Raw genomic sequence first — 21414 nt, 5'->3', positions numbered from 1 at the left:
TTATCGACACTTTGTAACCAAGGCTGAGTATTTCCCAAGACTCTTCTACAAGCCATTCCCTAACTTCTTTTGAAACCTCATTCCTCTGTTGAGCACACTGAGATCTACAGGAATTACTCTGTATCATTTGGTTAGGTTTAGTAACTTAGAAGACACTGGCAGAAGTCTTCTTCTCATACAACAGAGAAGGCTGATTGGACCGGACCCCACTAGACACTGATTCACAACTGAGCACTTGATCTTAGTGGGTAGCCCTGTGAGTTAGCTCTCTGCAGCCTGTTCAGTGCTGGAAGAGCCAGTCTCCAGTTGCTGAGAGCACAGCCAACCTAAGGCCTGCCTCCTCCCTGACACCACTTTCTCACTCCTTGTCAACATGACCTTCTGTTCAGTTTTACTGGGATTTGTATTTGCAGAACCCTCAGGGGTTAAGTCAATATGCACAAACAATTTCTTCAAAGGGACAGCCATGCCGAGCATTCGGCTCACGGGCACACAGCTATATACTATTGTAGTACTCGATTTTCTCAAAATTTATTTTATCTGTTTATTATTATTATTATTATTATTATTATTATTATTAGTAGTAGTAGTAGTAGTAGTAGCAGCAGCAGCAGCAGCAGCAGCAGCAGCAGCAGTAGTGTGTGTGTGCATGTGTGTCGTAACAGAAGTAGGCGTGCAGGTCACAGCATATATGTGAAGGTCAGAGGACACTTTGTGCATTCAGTTCTCTCCTCCCCACCCCGTTTCATAAATTCTATGGATCAAGCTCAGGTCCTCAGCCTTGCTGCAACATCCTTCACCCACTAAACCAACTCACCATCCCTTTGACTTGATTTTTAAAGTTAGCCGTACAGGCTTCTCTGTCAAACTTCAAACAAGTAATTATTATACAGTTATGTAATTGCATACATGTTCATAGGTAAGGAGGAGAATTGTTTTAATGTCACTGAATCCTAGAAGACAAACATATATTCTACTCCATTCCCATAGGTTTATTTATACTACACAATAAAGTATGACTTTACTCACCTTGAGTCATTAAGACAGGCTTAAATACATTAGACCAATCTGAATAATGTTGCTAAAAACATAACCCAATTTTCTATACTGTATTAACAATGTAGTTTTTGTGAGAATTTTAAAAGTTCTATTTTTAAAGTTTTTAATATAGCGTTTCCTTTGTGGGTGGTATGGGCTTGTGTGGACAAGCTTGTGCCACAGCACACATAGGAAGGTCGGGTGACAACTTGCACAAGCCGGCGATCTACTTTCTATCCTGTGGGTCCCAGGAGCAAAGTCAGGTCGTTAGGCTTGGTAGCAAGCTCTTCTATCTGCGGAATCATCTCACTGGCCTGAATTCTTAAAATTCAAACAAGAAGAATATTTAGGGCAATGTTAGGGTAGAAACAAAAGGGTGGCAGAATGGGTTCCCTCATGCACCCTGGCGGTTGCGCTCTCTTGCTGGTTCTGGCTCCAGCTGCCATTGGAACTAGTGCTAATTTACCTCAGCCGCTCCACGCTGTCCCCATCGACTTTCTGACCTGGTGTCTGTGAGCCACTCCAACAGGGCACCCTGTCAATCTGCTCACCCTCACTCACAGATCTCTTGGTTTCCACCACACCAGGCACACGCAGCCCAAGTCTGTGGTACCAATCCTGCCACCATAGACTCTCTTGAACTCAATTAAGTTGCCACATGAAAGAACACACCACACAATATCCTCTGATCCAAACCATAAGATAGAACTTGACCACCTAGACAGCACAAAATCCTGTACACATCTATCCCTTAAGAATAGCCATAACAACCTGTAATATGTGCAGAGAGGAATCTTAACATCCGCTGCCATGTTCTCTCAGCTCCCTATTCTCGCTCTGGTCTCCTCTGCCTCTCTAAAACTTTCTCCTGCCCACCCTTCCTTCCCATCCAATGATAGGCCTCGTTCTATCCTGTACCTGCCTTCACCTGCATAATGACATCAACCTATAGGGCAAGTATCAATTTTCTGAAGGAAAAAAGGCATAATAGCTTAGGCGTGCTGATAGCAAGCTAAACTTGTAACAGACAGAGTTAAAAGCTTTGTAACTGTCTTTTGGGACTATTAGTGTGTGGGGTGGTAGTGTGTGTCTGTTCATGTGTATGTGCGATTGCATGTATGAGCAAACACACCAGCACATGTAGAGTTGTACACTGACAAATACAGAAAAGGCAGTGTAAGGCACTTACTGATGATGTAATGTTGGTGAAAGTTCAGAGCCCAGCTTCTTCTGCAACTTTCCCCCAAATTTCAATACTTTCCTGACCACTGAATTATGAAATGCTACCAATCCTGTAATACTTGACATTTAAAATCCACAAATGTGACTAGAATTAATTTCTCTTCAGTCTTTGAGATTGGTAACCAATTTATAAACCACAATTATATTCTTTTATGTGTTATACAGGAAGATCCCGTTGTTTATGCTTTCATATACAGGAAAAAGTGCAGTATTTGAGGATCAAGACCTAGCCTCTCACCACAATTCAGTTTGTATGTTTAGAACAGAATAAGTGGGAATAAAACTCGGAGTTGTAGGTAAGGAGAGGTGGAAGGAAGATAGCACATGCTGGGGTAGACTCTAGGCACCGCCTTGCAGTCTGTGGAATGCCGCTGTGCCTGAGGGAAACTCCTGCTTGTGTTAAAATGATAAAACAAGCATGCAGAGAGTGTAGCGGTTTGGTCTAAAGGTCAAAGGCCAAAGGGCTGGACTCTTGTCACTCTTCTTCTGTCCTCTGGCTACCTGCCCTGCTGTGAAAAGTCAGGTTTCACTTGCGATTTTTTGGGTGTCTGTGTGGATTATAACTGTGAGGCCTTGCCCTCTCCAGACCTGCCCTGAGCACAGCTTCATCTATCTGTGAGTTCATGTGACCTCACCTTGCTGGTTCACCCTGGAGAGGAGATCCTGAGACTGACACCCCTCAGCTCGTGCCCAGTGCTGACTGCAGTCAGCTGCAACCGGTCCCCTTCGGCACCAGACACACAGCTGGACGAAGAATGCTCAGGGGCCGCTCCTTGTCTGTGACGTCCCTTGGTGGGCTCCCTGCATGGGAAGCTGAAAGACTCCCCGTGGAAGACTTATTGCTTTTTGAAGTTTCCTGGGAAGTGACCAACAAAGGTTTGTACTACTCCTAGCGCTCGCCCTGTATGGGCTGGAGCCACAGGGGACCTCAGTGGTCATGAACGGTCGTGGGGGGCAGCACAGGCTCTGAGGATGTCTGTAGGTTGTAAAACTCTTTTCAACAGCCAATGAAAACATAAACCTGCGTGTGGGGTGAAGCGGGAGAGAATTGGAAAGGGTAGTGAGGGCCTGAATATACATGTTGATGTTAGAAATGTAAAGGAATGTCAGGGGGAAGTAGGAATTTAACAGTTATTGTTTTGTCTGAGCATTTTCCTTATGAATAAAGAGAAAATTCTTTTATTAGAGGAAAAGCTGTATGTCCTCAGGACTAGTCAGAAATGTTACCTCTTGCTATGTGGCAACCTATGTGATTTTCCTAATAGAGGTATTTATAAGGTTATGTGAAGCTAAAGTATTTTTTATTGAATATTTTTTATTTACATTTCAAATGTTATTCCCTTTCCCGGTTTCCCATCCATAAGCTCCCTCTCCCCCTCTTTTATGAGGGTGTTTTCCCTTCCCAACCACCCCCACTTCCCCTGACATTCTCCTACACTTAGGGGAGGGCTCCAGCCTTGGTAGGACAAGGGCTTCTCCTCCCATTGATACCCAACAAGGCCATTCTCTGCTACATGCAGATGGAGTCATGAGTCTGTCCCTGTGTACTCTTTGGATGGTGGTTTAGTCCCTGGGAACTCTGGTTGGTTGATATTGTTGTTCTTATGGGGTTGCAAAGCTCTTCAGCTCCTTCAGTCCTTTCTCTAACTCCTCCAATGGAGACCCTGTTCTCAGTTCAATGGTTGGCTGCTAGCATTCGCCTCTGTATTTGTCATGCTCTGGCAGAGCCTCTCAGGAGACAGCTATATCAGGATTCTGTCAGCATGCACTTCTTGGCATCAGCAATATTGTCTGTGTTTGATGTCTGTATATATGTGGGCTGGATCCCCAGGTGGGGCAGTCTCTGAATGGCCATTCCTTCAGTCTCTGCTCCTAACTTTGTCTCCATATTTCCTCCTATGAATATTTTTATACCCCCTTCTAAGAAGGACTGAAGCATCCGCACTTTGGTCGTCCTTCTTCTTGAGCTTCATGCGGTCTGTGAGTTGTATCTTGGGTAATTCGTCCTTTTGGGATAATATCCACTTATCAGTGAGTGCATACCATGTGTATGGGGTGTGTGTGTGTGTGTGTGTGTGTGTGTGTGTGTGTGTATGTGTGTATGTGTGTGTGTATGTGTGTGTATGTGTGTGTGTGTGTGTGTGTGTGTGTGAGAGAGAGAGAGAGAGAGAGAGAGAGAGAGAGAGAGAGAGAGAGAGGAGAGATCAGGCTACCTCACTCAGGATGACATTTTCTAGTTTCATATCTTCCAGTTTAACGATGTCACATGAGCTCACAGTTTAGTTCTATTTGGCCTGGCACTCACAGATTCAAGTGCTGGGATTAAAAGTGTGTGCCATCATGCCTGGCTTAAAACTCCCAAGGGAACATTAACAGGTGGATAGGTTTCAAAGGCCGAGTTCTCCGGGATGGTACAGAGCCAGGCAGAGAGATGAGCGGGGCGGGTGAATGGTAGAAACCACCTTTGCAACCTGAAGATGGGAGCTGAGGATGAGGAGGATTCTGCTTCTTCCTTGCGCCTGTTGAGGGTCGGCCTAACGTCAGAGTTGGAATTATATTTGCTGAGGCTGGGGAGATAACTCAGTCAGTAAAATGCTTGTCTGTCAGGCATAAGGACCTGGGTTCCATCCCTAGAACTCGAGTGGAAAAGTCGGGTGTGGCTGCAGATGCCTGTCAGGGCCAAGGAGGTGGAGACAGGTGGGCCCCGGAGTTTCACTGGCCAGTCAGCCTAGCAGAAAGGGTAAACTTCAGGCAGGTGAGAGACCCTGTTTCACAAGTCAAAGTCAACGGGACTTTGGTGACCTCTGGCCTAGATGTGTATGTGCACATGCGCTCACATGTGCACCCACAGGGACATGTACCCACACGTGTACCACGTGCACCACGCGCACCATGTGTGCATACATACGCAGGATTGTATTTGAACTCTGTCCTGGTCTCTGCCTTACGCTGACTGTTCAAAGTTCCCCGGTGCACATTTAGAAAATAAGTACAAGAAAGGTCAGCGGTGGGCTCCTCTGGTTAGGAGCCCACAGATGCAGCTCAAAGGATGAACTGTCTTCTGTACTAGTGAGAGGAGCAGAGAGGACCAGGCTTAGCACACAGAAAGAGAGTGTTATGTACACAGCTCTTTCAAATACCCCTTTCCACTCACCATTTCTGTCTCTACAATTTCTACATAAGGCCAGGACTCTTGGGAATGGCGCCACCACTACTACACATGAGGCCCAGAGTCTCCCCAGAGGGAAAGGTTTTCTCTGCAGAGTATGCAGGAACTCCCAGACAGAACTTTTGGAGGGAGAAGGCTGGGATGGGGTTAGCACTGGGAATCAGTCCAGAAGACCCGTGCACGGCCCTTGACTCAGCATGACCCTTCTTCCTTCTCTTCTCTCCATTGAACAAACATAAATAGGGAGTTAGCATGAATTGTTCATGAAAATTGGAGTCTTGGGGGATCTTTTGTGACATGCATGATGACCTCGCCTCTGGAGAAGTCCCTAGAATATAGAACATGTTTTTTAAAATTATTTTTAAAATCATTTTATTTTTGCTTATATGTACGGATGTTCTGGCTGCATGTGTGTAGGTGCGCCTGTGCGGAAAAGGCTAGAAGAGGGTGTTCGACCTCTTGGACCCGGAGTTACAGAGGGTTGTGAGCCGTCGTGTGAGAGCTGGAGTTGTACCCGAGTACAGCAGCAAATGGTCTTCCCTGGTGAACCATGTCTCATCACCTGTTATTGGCTTTAAAAGTGTCGTCTACTCTTGTTGACATCTCCAGCATAAGTTTAATATTCTCAACCTAAGTTTTGTTTAAACAATGAATCTAGTCATCCCTCACAAGTCCTCACTACTGTAGCACCTTTTCAAAATCTAGCTTGAGCCTGTAGTCCTGTCAGTTTGTGGGTGTGACATTAAGCACCTTAGGGATCACAAACCAGCCTCTCCTGCTTCATAGCTGAGAGGACATATGGGGGACACCTGGTGACCCCACACATGGCGAAGAGGGGAAGAACATTTCCTCTGGTGAGAACACACATAACAACTAAATACCTAAATATGTGTAACAACCAAATAACAACTAAATACATGTAACAAGTAAATAACAACTAAATACATGTGACAAGTAAATAACAACTAAATACATGTGACAAGTAAATAACAATTACATAACGTAACAACCAAATAACAACTACATACATGTAACAACTAAATAACAACTAAATACGTGTGACAAGAAATAACAACTAAATACATGTAACAAGTAAATAACAACTATATACATGTAACAAGTAAATAACAACTGAATACTAAAATGTTCACTGTCTAAGAAAGGGTTTCAAAGATGAAAAACTTTGACTTAAGGTAAATAGAGATTTTTTTGAAGCTTCGAGGAAAATCAAAACAAAACAAAAATCTTAGGCTATCTAACTATCACATACTTCATGAATAAAGAGAATACAGAGTGCCTCTGGCCATGCTATGATGATCTGTGGCAAACAAAGAAGTGTATTCATATCCAAGAAAACAAAATAGTTTTTAAAAGGCTTCCTTTTTATTATTAAAGTTTATATGTAGGAGTACTTTCCTGTGTGTATATCATTGTACTGTTTCCACGAAGGCCAGAAAAGGGCATCTGGACCCCTGTGAATGGAGTTACAGGCAGTTACGAGCACATGGGTTCTGAGAAACAAACAGGAGTCATCTGCAAGAGGAAAGAGTGGTCCTAACCCCTAAGCCATCTTTTCAGTCCCACAGAGATGTCTGAGGGATGCCAAATAATTCTCTAGTGTGAGGAATTTACAAGTGAATGACAGAAATGTGGAGAATACAGCAAGGGAAGGGATTAGAGTTATTAGATATTATTCTCAAAACAACCTGTCCTACCGTGCACACCAGCCTCAGGTGCACACCAGCCTCAGGTGCACACCAACTTTAGATGCACACCAGTCTGAGGTGCACACTAGTCTGAGGTGCACACCAGCCTCAGGTGCACACCAGCCTCAGGTGCACACCAGTCTCAGGTGCACACCAGCCTCAGGTGCACACCAGCCTCAGGTGGTTGCTTTCTATTCATTCATCCATTTATTACTACAACCATCTCGCTGTTATTTAATAAAGAGCATCAAGTGCTTACTAGATGTCAGGTACTTGGAGGGTAGGCAGACAGGCTTGAGCAGTACAGAATTGATTCCCGTTCTCTGAAATGCGCAGACTTACAGGAAGATGGGTCACTGCTGTGCGTTTCATCATCCAGGGTGATGAACATGAGGGCAGAACAAGGCTCTAGACTTACTGGGTGTTGATGGTTAGGGCAGAATTCCCGGCCCAGTCTGGTGTTAAGGGAAAGCTGTCTGGTGGAGACATTTATGCTGAGACCTATGGGCTGAATCACTAGGCAAAGACAGTGAAGGAGGCAACCAAGTAGAGAGAGTGGTGTGTGTGTGAGAGAACTGCACGCCCACGACACATGGTGTGTAAACCAAGGCGCACAGTGTGCCCTGTTTATAGACACGAGAGAGAAAACAGGAATCTGTGCAGAGATTGGAGATAAGCTAGGATCAGATTGTGAAACTTCTGATGAATTATTACCTCCAAGGAGATAAACCTAATATCCACAAATGACAGAAAACACAGTGTTTATATGCTGAGTCCTGTTTGTTTTACTTATGATAATCTCCAGTCGTATTGGATTTCCTGAAAGTTATATCATCCCGTCCTTCACTTCTAATGTGTGTTTTCCATTAATTTAATTTGTTCTTTGACAATTCCATACATGTACATTGTTTACTCTCCCCCCACTCTCTTTCATCCCCCTCCTACCCCACCATCACTCCCCATCCCTATGGGTTCCTTTCCCACCTGCGTGCCTCTTTTTGTTTTGGTTTTAACCAGGACTGTCTGTGTGGCCATGAGTTGAAATATCACTGGAGATTCATAGGCTAGCTTTTTGGTACTTTGTTTTTTGAGATGGGACTTTCACTGGCTTGATGAAGCCAGACTACCAGGCCAGGGAGACCCGGGTGTCTGCCTGTCTCCACCTTTCCCGAGATGGAAACATAAATCTATGCCAGAAGTCCTCATGCTTGCATGGCAAACACTTTACTAGCTGGACCTTTTCCTCAGCCTAACGTAAGACTTTTTCTGAGAAGAGGACCTGGTAAATTTTCTTTTCATCAGATTTCCAGATAGCACTGGGATTGACGTAGGAACAACTGTATATTTGAGACATGTCTATTTAGGTTTGCTGCTTACCGTAAGGGACTGGTGATTCTCTGTTGAACCAAGTTTCTTACATACTCCTGATACTAACTCCTTATGAGACTAATAATTGGTCGTTGTCTTGGACAAGCCTCTGCTTACTCTGTCCACCATTTCTTTGGCTGGTTGGTATGAGTTTAGTTGTTTCCTGTGCTTTGAGGGTCTCATCCCCAGAACCTGCTCGCCTACTCCACGGCTCTGAAGACTGTCCTCTGCGTTTCCTTCCGGCAGTTTCCGCTCTCCAGTTCAAGCACCGAGTTCATCTGGACTGAGTTCTGTGGAGAGCATTCGGTCTAGCTCTATCGCCATGTGTCCACTTTTCCACCCACTTCCCCACAGAATCACATCCTTCCCCATGGTGTGGGCTTTACAACCTCAGTTGGCTGCCGCTGGTGGCTGTGTTTCTAGGCTTGCTATTCTACTCCATGCTGGGTTTTGACTACTACATTTCTGTAAGCCAGGAGGCATAGCGCAGGCAAGAGACAGATGAACTGGCTGTAGGAAGCTGCCCTGAAGACAGTCAAAATGAATATTAATTTGAAGCCCATGGTCTAATACACATGGACATTCTAACGGCTATGGGCAGGCTATGGCTGCAAGGGCTGGAGAGATGGTCAGAGTTCAGACTATCCATTGCTCTGCTTAGTACCAATGTCCTTTCCCAGCACCCACCAGGCCAGTCACACTGTCTGTAACTCCAGGGCCAGGGTATCTAGTGCCCTCTTCTGGCCCCTGAAGGCGGTGCACACAAATGACACATGCATGAAAGCGAAACTCATACAAATACAATACAGATAACTCTGTGTGTGTGTGTGTGTGTGTGTGTGTGTGTGTTGTGTGTGTGTGTGTGTGTGTGTATAAGGAATTTAGGGCTTAATAGCATTTTTTTTCCTGAGGAATGAAGATGAAGGAGCTGGATCCACAGAAGGGGAGAAACAGTCTGAAATCCTTCTATTCTTATGGGCAGGGCTTTTTTCCTCCCCCAAAGGAAATATATTAAATTATATTATGTTAGGATGTGACCTTTAAACTAGGTGTGGAAGTGCACACCTTTAATCCTAGCCTTCAGGAGGCAGAGACAGGCATATCTTCATGAGTTTTGAGGCCAGCCTGTTCTATATAGTGAGTTCCAGGACAGCCAGAGCTACATAATGAGATCCTGTCTCAGAAAAAAAAGTCTTTCCTCAATTGTGAGCTTCAGACGGTTATCTTGTGAAAACTGCTTCAAGCGTGTTTATTTACATTCTAGAGCCACAGCAGCTCTTTTCCTGAATACAGCAAGGGATCTTATCTTGCTAGCACCATGGGCGAGCACCAGGGTTTGTCTTTTGACTTCTTCGCACTCAAAAGACATTTTCCCCGGCAGCAGAGAGTTCACCCAGGTCTAAAGAAAAATTCACAGATGGCAATCGCAGCCACCATCGGTGACTATTAATAAGATTTACTGACATAAACTTGACTGAAATTAAGAAACTAAAGGTAAAAACGTTTTTCGAAACCTGTATCTGATCAACTGAAACACCCGAGACGGCAGTGAGAAATAAACTCTTTTCAGTACAGAAGAGACAAGGTAGCTCTTTCCAACCAAGGGCTGGGGACAGGTCTCCCTGGCTCCTGTCGGCGAGGACTTCCTAAGTTGTTCTGTTGCCTACAGAAGTGCAAGGACGAATTATCGAAGAAGCTGTCCTGGTTGTTTCCATATTCCAGTGGCCAATTACTGATGGCCAGTGCAGGAAGTCCCCTGCCCAGTTGCCTGGAGACCTGCTTTTGCCCGCCCCCTTCCCTCACATCTGTTGCCCAGTCTCACCTCAGTTCCAAGACTGCTATGTCCCCACCTGCACTCCGCCCACACTTCAGCTCTGCTTTAACCGCAGCGCCGCCTGAAACCTTCCTTGCTCTGATACCCACCTGCCTCCTAATTTTTCATTGTTTTTAGCCAACCGTTTGTTTGTTTGTTTGTTGGGTTGGTTGGTTGCTTTTGAGAGAGGGTTTCTCTGTGTAGTCCTGGCTGTCCTGGAACTAACTTTGCAGAGACTGGCCTCAGACTCAGAGAGCTACCTCTGTATCCTGAGTGCTGGGATTAAAGGTGTGTGCCACCATGCCTGGCTTCTAGTCACCCCTTTAAGTGATATTATTCTTGCTCAAATATCCCCTTTCCCGTTAAGCCACATCCCTGTGTGTTTGTGTGTTTGGTGTTTGTGTGTGTGTGTGTGTGTGTGTGTGTGTGTGTGTGTGTGTGTGTTGCTGCAAATCAAACGCAGGGTCTTGCATATTCCAGGTAAGCTCTCTTCCACTGAGCTAAGCCACCTTCCCAGACTCATTAGCCCCAACTTTCAATACTTCTCTTCCAATCTGTTGTTCTGAGATGAACAGCATTTTCTTCTCATCTAGCAGGTTCAAACTGAACCTTAGACCAGTTGAGTGGCTTACTTGGTTCAGTCTAAGTTTTTCCCATTTCTCCAGCTTTGCAAACGATTCTGCACTATCTCCATATACGTATCTTCTTCCTGCTTCCCTGGGACAGCTTTTTAGATGTTGACATGCTACAGTCAAGAGCGTACATTCTCTCTAGCCTTATGTTTCAATCATGGTAGCAGCAATGTCAGAGGGGAGGGGGAAGCAAACAATAATTCTAGGGATCCAGTGGGCAGGGAGAGCCATCACATGCACCTGAGAATTGGCATTTGCATCTGTGGCTTGACACCAGAATTGGGTCAATCACCCTCCATCAAAATCTCCCACCTCTTTCCCTGGTCAAAGGCGCCGTGTTTGTGCTATAGAAATGGACTGGTTCCTTAGCATTAGGAATCTGCAGAGAGTGTTACTTAGATCAACTAGAGCCCCTTAGAGGGCCACTACAGTAGCAGAGTGGAAGGGGAATGCCCGCTGAGGACCTACAGCATGGCTGTGCCTGTATGAACTCTGGCACTGAACTGTGAATGGCAGTTGACAGTTCTTCCCTCCAGTCCTCTCTACACAGTTCTTGGAACGTCTGCTTAGCCACACTGCCACGATTGCATGCACTTTGAGTGGCTTTAGAATAGGCTCAGACTGCACTCCTCAAAGCACACCAAATCCCGTCCTTTAAAGAACGTTAAGTAAAATGTCACTTGAAGTAGCACGGTAACGGATAGGATCCTTCTCTTGGTTTGCCAACTGGAATAAGAACAGAAAGTTCTCTCCTCCACAGTTGGGGGCATCTGTACTGTGATCCAGAGCAAAGCCAAAACCACAGCCAATGAATGGGGAGAGAATTACTTCCTGATAGGTCCGTATTTTGAGCATAATGTGAAGACTCAAGTAGAGCCATGCGAGCCCGCCAACGATGCCGTCAGAAAAGCTGTGGATGCCATGAACAAACATGGCTGCCAGGTAAAAATTCCATCTGTCCCGTTCCTCCGTGACTCTAAATGGACTGTTACCAGACAGCAGGCCACACACACCTTCCATCAGCTCAGGAGAGAAGACTCTCCACCTAGTTGGGGGGAGAGATTGCTTTTTCTCACACTGAGTGTGCAGTTGAAGCACCTCATGAAAGCTAAGATTCTCTGACAGGACAAGGAGATGGGAGCCCCAGGAAGACGGAGGGTTGATGCAGTCTTGAAAGAGCTGTGCATAAGTTGAGGCCAGAGTCGTGGGGGTTGATGGTGTTATTCAATGGCGGATGACAGAGCAAGCTTTCATCCAAACTCCTTTCATATTAATTCCTTTTCTGTTGCTGTGATGGGGGCTGGGGATGTAGTTCGATGGTAGCGTGCTTGGATAGTATGCATGAGGGCCTGGGCCTTACGTTAGATAGAGCCATACTCTTGTACGAAGTCAAATAATATATTCTGTTGCTATGATAAAATGCCCTGACCAAAAGGGAGCTAGTGAACAAGAATCTGTAATGCCAGGAGGAGGGGATCAAACAGTCTTTTTTTTTTTTTTTTGCCTCCTTGGGAACAGACAAATATTCAGGCAAAACACTCAGACTAGCCATGTGGTAGCAAAGAGCCAGACTGGGTTACACAGCAAGGTGCTTCTCATGCTATGAAGTTAAAGACAGTATCTGTGAGCACAGAATCACAGGAAGATAACAAGGGACAGAAAAACAGAAATCACATGATCCAGACGCTTACCTTTCAAATAACCTCACTTAATGAGGAGCAGCATCTGGAGAAGGCACCCAGGTGGATGGGCACTCCCTTTGGCTTCAAGTGCAAACATCAGCTGCTATCACAGCTGTGTGAAGCTCTACTGGCCAATCGATGACAACAAGTTCCCGAGAAAAAATTCACAAGAGGAATTATCTCTTTGGCATCACGGGTTTAGTCTGTGCTTAGCTGTCATCATTGCTCTGGGGGTGTGGTGAGGACGGAATATCATACTGATGGAAATATGGTTCAGAGGTTGCTAAGTTCGCAGACACAAGCAAGAAGCAACCAGGAGGGGCTTGGAATAATAAAATAACCTTCAAACGTCCCCCATTCTAATAGTTGTGAGCTTTGTGGTGCAAAAGATGTTTTCTAAGAACAAAAACAAAGAACGTAAGCAAATTTTATTTTATTTTATGTAACACAGTGCTAGAAATCCTAGCCAGACTTACAAGAGAAAGAAACAACAGGTATCCAAACTAAAAAGAATAAAGCCAGCCATCACCGTTTAAGATGGTCTGATCTTCCATACAGGAAACTCCAGCGATAACACCAACTTCCAAAGGCTTTCAACATTTGAGCTTTTGTTTTGGGGGAAAGATTTCACATTGACACACAGACACTTGGTCCGCCTTTGTTTTCTTGGTTTCTTTCTTGGGGCTGTGATAAAACGTTCTGACAAAGGCAAGGGAGAAAGGTCTTACTTGACTTGCAATTAAAGAGGGACATGTTTTGTCAGGGCAGGCAAGACAGGGCGGCAGGCAGGACAGTCATGGCGGCAGGAGCAGGAGGCTGGCTGATCACATTGCACCTGCACCCAGGAAGCAGAGAGTACACAGGAAGTGAAGCTATAAAAAATCAAGGCCTTCCTAAAGCGAGATTCTGCCTTCTAAAGCCTCCATTGTCTTCCCAAACAGCACCATGAGCTGGGGCCAAGTGTCCGAACAAATAATTCCGTAGAGGATATTTCACATGCAAATCATATCCCTCCTCAAATAATGGCTATGTCTTTAAGCCCAAATATATGCTCTTCTCTTACAATGTGTGTAATACGATGGTGGCTATGCTTTCTTTCTATGTCAGGTGCATTTTGGAAGATGGCTGATAGAAGGGAGTCCGTATGTGGTGCTTTTTGACATCAGCTCCTCAGCGTGGAACCTGGACAGGTGGAAGGGAGACTTCTGGGAAGCATGTGGCGTTGGCATCCCTCACGACGACCGAGAAGCCAATGACATGCTCATATTTGGGTCTTTAACTGCCTGGTTCTTAAAGGAGGTACAGTTTGCAGTATGATGACCGAACAGAGGGGCAGCCCACTGCACTAAGGGTCTGGCAAAGACCCAAGAATTTGGAGACGATGCTTTTACTGATTGTCATAATGCATTTTAAAAGAATTTCAAGGAAACACTTGCCATTCCTAAACTATGCAACAGAGCAATCTTTGCAACAGAGTAGCAATACTTATTCCTATTTATCTTACATAACATTTAAATGGAATCATGTATATAAAACACCCAGTGAGGGCTGCCTTTTCTGGCCTCAGTGGGAGATAAAGCATTTAGCTTCACGGAGACTTGCAGTGCCAGGGTTAGGGGGTACCCTAGGGGGCTTCCGCTTGCTCAGAGGAGAAGGGGAGGGGAGATGGGGGAAAGATTGTGGGAGGGGAACAGTGAGTAGGATGTAAAGTGAGTAAGAAAAAAATTAAATTAAAAACAAACAAAACCACCTGGCTATATTGCCTGCTCATGTAAATAAAATCCAAAATATTTGTATAAAAGAGATTACGTCATGCAAAGTGCATATAAATTCTAGACAGCAGGAAAGACTTGAAGCATTCTGTTTTGTGTATGTATGGAGGCAGGTGCACTTACGGTGGCTTCTTGATATTCCCATTATACACTAAAGGCTGAAGTGGCCTCGGTAACCACTCAGGAGAGGTCCTTTGCAGTTGAGTAGCCCAGTGGAGTCTAGAGAAAGAGCACTGGAGGCCAGCGCTAAATGAGCCCAGAATCTATTCTCTCAGCCCCTCAAAGTACAATAGTAGGGTTTTCTCGAACATCCCCCATCACTTCCAGATGGTAACACCTAAGCTGGAAGCCAGATGTGGAGGAATGAGACCCCAGTGGGGAGGGCAGCTAAGGATAGAGCAACAGATCTGCCGTGATATAGTACCTACCAAGGGCTGGCTGGAGAATGTGGCCATCAGCTTCTTGGTAGTAGTAGAGGGAAAGACAGGTTAGCACTTTGGGGAAAGTCTGTCGTGGTGACAGATAAGCAGTTCTTTGAAACAAGTGAGCACACCAACTCTTCTCTGTAGTCTTCCTGCCTGAGCCGGGGCCCCAAGTTAGAGACCAAAACCAAAGCAGTGTGTATATGTTTGGTATGAGAGAGAGAGAGAGAGAGAGAGAGAGAGAGTATGTGTATGTGTGTGAGTGTGTGTGTGAGTGTGTGTGCATGTGTGTGTGAGTGTGTGTGTGAGTGTGTGTGTGCATGAGTGTGTGTGCAAGTGTGCCTGTGTGTATGTGCATGTGTGTGTGAGTATATGTGCATGTATGTGTGAGTGTGTGTGCATGTGTATGAGTGTGCATGTGTGTATGTGTGTGCATGTGTGTATGTGTGTGAGTGTGCATGTGTGTGTGAGTGTGCATGTGTGTATGTGTGTATGTGCATGTGTGTGTGAGTGTGTGTGCATGTGTGTATGAGTGTGCATGTGTGTATGAGTGTGCATGTGTGTATGTGTGTGTGAGTGTGTGTATGTATGTGCATGTTGTGTGAGTGTGTGTGCATGTGTGTATGAGTGTGCATGTGTGTATGTGCGTGTGCATGTGTGTGTGCATGTGTGTGCATGTGTGTGAGTGCATGTGTGCATGTGTGTGTGTGAGTGTGCATGTGTATATGTGTGTGCATGTTTGTGTGAGTGTGTGTGTGTATGTGTGTGTATGAAAGAGAGTTTAAAAGAATCTCACTTGGGTGGACTCAGTAGATTCTCTTGATTTCTTCAAAAGTATTGCTTCTGCTATTCAGTCATTTACACAATGAACATTACTATCAATTGAATGCTTATTCAAATTATTGATAGTATAGCAAATATTACTCTTAATAATACTTATATGTATTATGGATACATGGGTCAAAAATAAATATGACCCATCACTACAAGGGAGGATTAAGACATAAAACAGATGGACTTGGCCATCTCATCGGTGAATCTTACTCTCTCTTGCTAAGTTTGCATGCTCCAAGTATATGCCCCTTTGAGAGAGGTCAGACTGACAGGCCTCACATTCGTCCTGCTGTGGGCAACCGTCAAGACGGAGCATCAACAATAACTTTTCTAAAGCCTTTTTCTCCTGATACAGGTGACGGACCATGCAGACGGTAAACACGTCATTGCCCAATTCCATGAATGGCAGGCTGGAACTGGGCTGATCCTTTCTCGTGCCAGGAAACTCCCCATCGCCACAATATTTACAACCCATGCCACACTGCTGGGGCGGTATCTCTGTGCAGCAAATATTGACTTCTACAACCAGCTTGATAAGGTAAAACACCCACCAGCCCCCCTCAGCCCCTTCCTTTCAGCTCACTGAAGCCCAAAGATGAAAGGTATCGATCTCTGCGTTTGAGCTAACAACCACATGGCAGCTATGCCCTTTCAACTAATCAGAATTCATGGAGCAGCTTCCCCTGGGTGATAGAGGTGGAGGGGGCTTAACTTTGCTGAGTGCAGTGAAGTGTAGAGGCCGAGAGGACCGCATTCTGCTCCATCTCTGGGGAAATGGATCCAGATGGGCAGAACAGAGATGCCATGTGTGGTCTGGCATAGGCTCCTGTTCCTTCCTGAATCGGAGGTCTGATAATTGACAGAGACCTGGGCTCTGTTAGCTTAGTCTCCACTATTCTCAGTGTGAGCTATTTATGGGCAAGCGCTGTGGGCAGGTGCATCAGCTTCTTTCTGCAGTTCTGCAGCGCATAGGTGAGGGCGTGCTTCCAGGGCCACGTGAGCAGCTGGCTGGCCCTGGAAGTGCAGGGAGACATCTGATGATGTACATCCGCTCATTTTACAGATTGCACTTCTGTGACCCCCAAATCATTCCGTTTTAAATCTTTCTTCAATTTTCCACTAGTTAGGTTAGCACAGTCAAGTTTCTTTTATCTTTTGATTTCACTTATGTGTCTGTGTGGGTGTGTGCTATATGCGTGCAAGTGCCCTTGGAGGCCAAAGGAGGCCATCGAGTCGGGAACGGGAATCACAAGTTGCTGTGAACTGTTCACGTGAGTCCTGGGAATTGAACTCGGGTCTTCTGCAACAGCAGCACGTGTCTTTAACCACTGAGCCATCTCTCCAGCCCCAGAGCATCTTTTACACTGTGACACTTGTCAGCAAGTTTATTAAAAGCACACATTCGACTGCCATAAATTTAAAAAAATGAATATTAAATATCCACTTTACTTATTCTACTTATCAACCCAGTTTAGGGCTTAAAGGTTTGGTTTCATCATTAGGGAAAGCTGGAAGCTGAAAATTAGAGTTTTTAAAAAAAAACCTTCACAGCATTAAAAGTTCTGGGATGCTGTGAATCAGAATGTTTGCGTCCGTAGATGCACATTCATGAATAGTAATGGCAGCTTGGGACGTTCATGCTGCTGTCTCACACTCATTTGGGATGCTAGAGGAAGCTCCGGAAAGCCTCTCACTGTGCAGACAGCAGCGTTAATGAGATCCGCCGCGTACCAAAAGGTCAGCCCGTGCGTGCTAAGATCCAGCTTTAAGGAAAGTCAACAAGGGATTCAGAAAGCGAGGAGACCAAGAAGACCTTCAAACTATGCATGGTAACAGTCAGCCAATGAGGGCAAAGCAGCCACGGGTGCGGAGCACCACGCATCAGCCAATGAGGGCAAAGCCTCGCAGCGCAGGTGTCCTGAGAAAGTCAGGCTTGGATCTTAGCACAGTGGAATCCTTCATTCTGGACTGCTGCGTGGTCTTATAGAGTAACAATCAATATGATAAGAGTAGTTTCATTTAGGGACCGACACATCATAGTACACAGATAGATTACAACGAGCCCTTTGATTGGAGGTAATAGTTACGTCATGATGCCTTTAATGACGGTTACATATCTCAAGTATGTTCAAATATACGACATCATTCTTGTGAAGTGTTCTGCCAGCCACTGTGGATAACACATAGTCAAAAAAATATCAAGCTTTGAGGTAAATTCATAAGCATTTTTTACAAATCAAGATAGATTTAGGCAATATTTAAATATATCAAATTATGCACCTCAAGTAAGGCATTTAATATGTGACCCTGGGCACGTTTCCTGACGTCTGAAAGGTTCCGTTTCCCCTCCTGTAAAATGAAGACAGAATGCCTGACTGAGTTTTAGGAAGATTAAACACAGCGGTGAACAGCAGCGCTGAACAATGCTGAAGATGTCCAGTGGCTCTGCATCCACATTGATCTGTTTTCCTCTTAGACACTGCGGGTGTTACAGGAAGCTTTGTGAGATGTGACACTGGTTGAGTAAAATGACAGGCTCATTAAGGACGTGGTTTCTGGGTTTTGTTTGCTTGTTAGCTAAAAATATCCAGAATGCACTGTGAAATCTCATTAAAAAAATATGGTAAAACGTGATACCAAGCCAGGCCGTGGTGGCACATGCCTTTAAACCCTGCACTGGGGAGACAGATGCATTCTATTTTCTCTGAGTTCAAGGCCAATCTGGTCTACAGAGTAAGTTCCAAGACAGCCAGGGCTACGGAGAAACCCTGTCTTGGAAAACAGACAAACAAGCCAACCAAAGCCAAAAGCAAAGCAAAACGAAAGGGCAGATGAGCCCACAGTCTGACATATTTTCCACTTAAAATGAGCTTTATTTAAATTGACTTGGAAGGAGTACGGAACCAAGAAAGAACAGGAAGTCACTCAGCTTGTTCTCTCTCAGAAAATTAATTAGAACATTAATTATCAAGGCTTCCATTGTCAAGTTTACTGTCATATTTGTTTTGTTTCTTAACGTTTAGTTTTATTTTATGTATACAGGCGTTTGGCCTGCATGTGTGTCTGTGTACCATGTGTGTGCCTGGTGCCTTCTCAGGCCAGAAGAAGACACCGGTCTTTTGGAAATGGAGTTGCAGACGGTTGTGAGCTGCGGTGTGTGCTAGGAACTATACGCTCTGTGAGACCAGCTAGTGCCGCTCCTTACCGCGGAGCTCTTATCCAGCCCCACTTTTGCTTTAGTAACATTTTTATTTTATTTTATGCCTCACTCTTTATGGGAAAATGTAAGAATCCTTGGAGGCTAGAATTATCCTTACACTTACAAACTCTGGGATAAGCACACATGTGACAAATATAAAAATTTTGTAGGCGATGAAACAGCCGTTTATAAGACACGAAAGGAACAGTGCTTCTAAAAATACCAATTTTCTACTCTAGCAAGTGGCTTAATATGCACTATTCTTTAATAGGGTCTTTATAATTTTAATCAGCTTTGAGGGAAACCTTGGCTTGTGGAGAGGGTCGTGTAAGGATCGTGTGTTTGTTTTCAACAGTTCAACATAGACAAAGAGGCCGGGGAGAGGCAGATTTATCACCGCTACTGCATGGAGCGGGCTTCCGTGCACTGTGCGCACGTGTTTACCACAGTGTCAGAAATCACAGCCATCGAGGCGGAGCACATGCTGAAGAGGAAGCCTGGTAATGACGGAGGCTGGGTTTGCCACCCTAGTACATGCAGCACGCTTGCTTAATGGCTGTGATCTCACCCGCGGTTTCCTAGTTGTCACATACCACTTGGGTTGTCTAGAGCGGGTTCTTCAAGAAAGAAGCAAGCGTTGTCAAACAAAACAAAAACAAGTGAAAACAAGCCCGAGGACAGAACAGGGGCAGCATGATGGACTGGGCTGCGTTCTTTTCCTTTCCCAATTTTCCCTTTGGATTTGGAGTTGTCTCCATCTCTGTCCTAGGGTTTCTACTTGGGGATGAAAGGGTTTGCTTCAGCATACATGTCCGGATCACTCACAGTCCATCATTTTTGGAAGCCAGGGCAGGAACTCAAGGCAGGAACTGAAGCAGAAGTCATGGAGAAATGCTGCTTACCGACTTTCTCCTCCTGGCTTGCTCAGCCTGCTTTCTTATACCACCCAGGAAGGCCCGGAGCTGGCCCCGCCCACAGTGGGCTGGACCTTTCCATGTCAATCACTGATCAAGAAAATGCACCTCAGAGCTGCCTATAGACCGATCTTAATAGAAGGATCCTCTTAACTGATTCTCCCTTCCCAGATCTTCTAGTAAACAAACAGAATTCAACTATGCTCATGTTCATTGGCTAACAATGACCTCATTTCTCTGTTGGTCTCTGTCCCTAGTGCCCTTCTTTAAGATTATGCATGTGCTTGGGCCTCTCTCTTCCTCACCCTGCCTCCCTCTCTCCCAACTCCTTTGCCTTGAAAAAGTAAACCACAGCTGCTACTTCATTTACCCAATTGCCTTTAAAAGAAACTACGAAATTCAGGGGTTTATTTATTTACTTATTACTTTATTACAACTCCTGGTATTAAAGGTGACAGAGAGTGCATTCCCACTCAGGAAAGAGCTGCCATTGGGATTTTACTTTGCTTTTCCAGATGTGGTGACTCCAAACGGCTTGAACGTTAAGAAGTTTTCTGCGGTGCACGAGTTTCAAAATCTCCATGCCACATACAAGGCCAGGATACAGGATTTTGTTCGAGGTCATTTCTATGGGTATGCTTTATTCAAAAACAAAACTTCGGGGCTACAGAGATGGCTCAGGTGTGACAAACACATGCTCCCCTTGCGGAGGACTAGAGCTGGGTGTCAAGCACCCACATTGGGTGCTCATAATCACTTGTAAGTCTAGCCTGGGGAGAGGTGCAGACAGACACACCCACACACCACACAGACACACACATACCACACACCACACACACACACATACATACCACACACACACATCACACACACACATACATACCACACACACACACAACACACACATACACACACCACACACACACCACACATACCACACACCACAGACACACACACCACAGACACACACAGCACACGCACTACACACACACAACACACACACAACACACAACACACACATCACACACAACACACACACACACACACACACACACACACACACACACACACACTTCATGATGTTTCTAAGCATTATCGCAAATGCTCCTCTTTCCCCAGCTCCCTTCTGCATGAACGGACTTGCCCCTGTGAATGTTGTTGTTGTGTTTTATCAGAAGTTGCTTTGTTCTGTTTCAGCCACCTGGACTTCGATCTTGAAAAGACGTTATTTCTTTTCATTGCTGGGAGGTATGAGTTCTCCAACAAGGGAGCAGACATCTTCCTAGAATCCTTATCCAGGCTCAATTTCCTCCTAAGGGTAAGAAAGCTCTGGGCTGCTGCAAAGGTTCGAGGGAAAGGTCTTTCAGCTGTCAGGTGTGAGGAACTAGCTTTCAAGAGGACATTTGATTTTGAAATCTTTTCTTTTTCTGCATGCTAGTTTCTTTCTTTTTTTATTGGATAGTTTGTTTATTTACATTTCAAATGTTATTCCCTTTCCGGGTTTCCCCCCTGCTTTGATGCTCCACCCACCCACCCACACCGGGGCATGGAGCCTTCCCAGAATGGATCAGCCAGTAAAGGTGTTTGCTGCCAAGTCTGATTTCCATGCCAAGAACGCACATG

At 45.2% G+C, this 21414-nt stretch overlaps 1 protein-coding gene across 1 annotated transcript in view; it reads left to right on the top strand.

Annotated features, from left to right (window-relative positions):
• Window positions 1–2806: 2806 nt before the first annotated feature.
• Gys2 (glycogen synthase 2) overlaps window positions 2807–21414 on the top strand; it is a 41174-nt gene continuing 22566 nt past the window's right edge. Inside the window, exons 1-7 of the mRNA NM_013089.2 lie at window positions 2807–3156; window positions 11729–11910; window positions 13758–13949; window positions 16034–16216; window positions 19233–19377; window positions 20307–20424; window positions 20989–21109. Coding sequence (NP_037221.2) covers window positions 3036–3156; window positions 11729–11910; window positions 13758–13949; window positions 16034–16216; window positions 19233–19377; window positions 20307–20424; window positions 20989–21109 — 1062 coding nt within the window. The 5' untranslated portion in view covers window positions 2807–3035. The remainder of the gene's footprint in view (window positions 3157–11728; window positions 11911–13757; window positions 13950–16033; window positions 16217–19232; window positions 19378–20306; window positions 20425–20988; window positions 21110–21414) is intronic.

Source organism: Rattus norvegicus, chromosome 4, assembly GCF_036323735.1.
Source record: "Rattus norvegicus strain BN/NHsdMcwi chromosome 4, GRCr8, whole genome shotgun sequence".
Taxonomy (NCBI): domain Eukaryota; kingdom Metazoa; phylum Chordata; class Mammalia; order Rodentia; family Muridae; genus Rattus; species Rattus norvegicus.
This window is presented reverse-complemented; position numbering and strand designations above follow the sequence as displayed.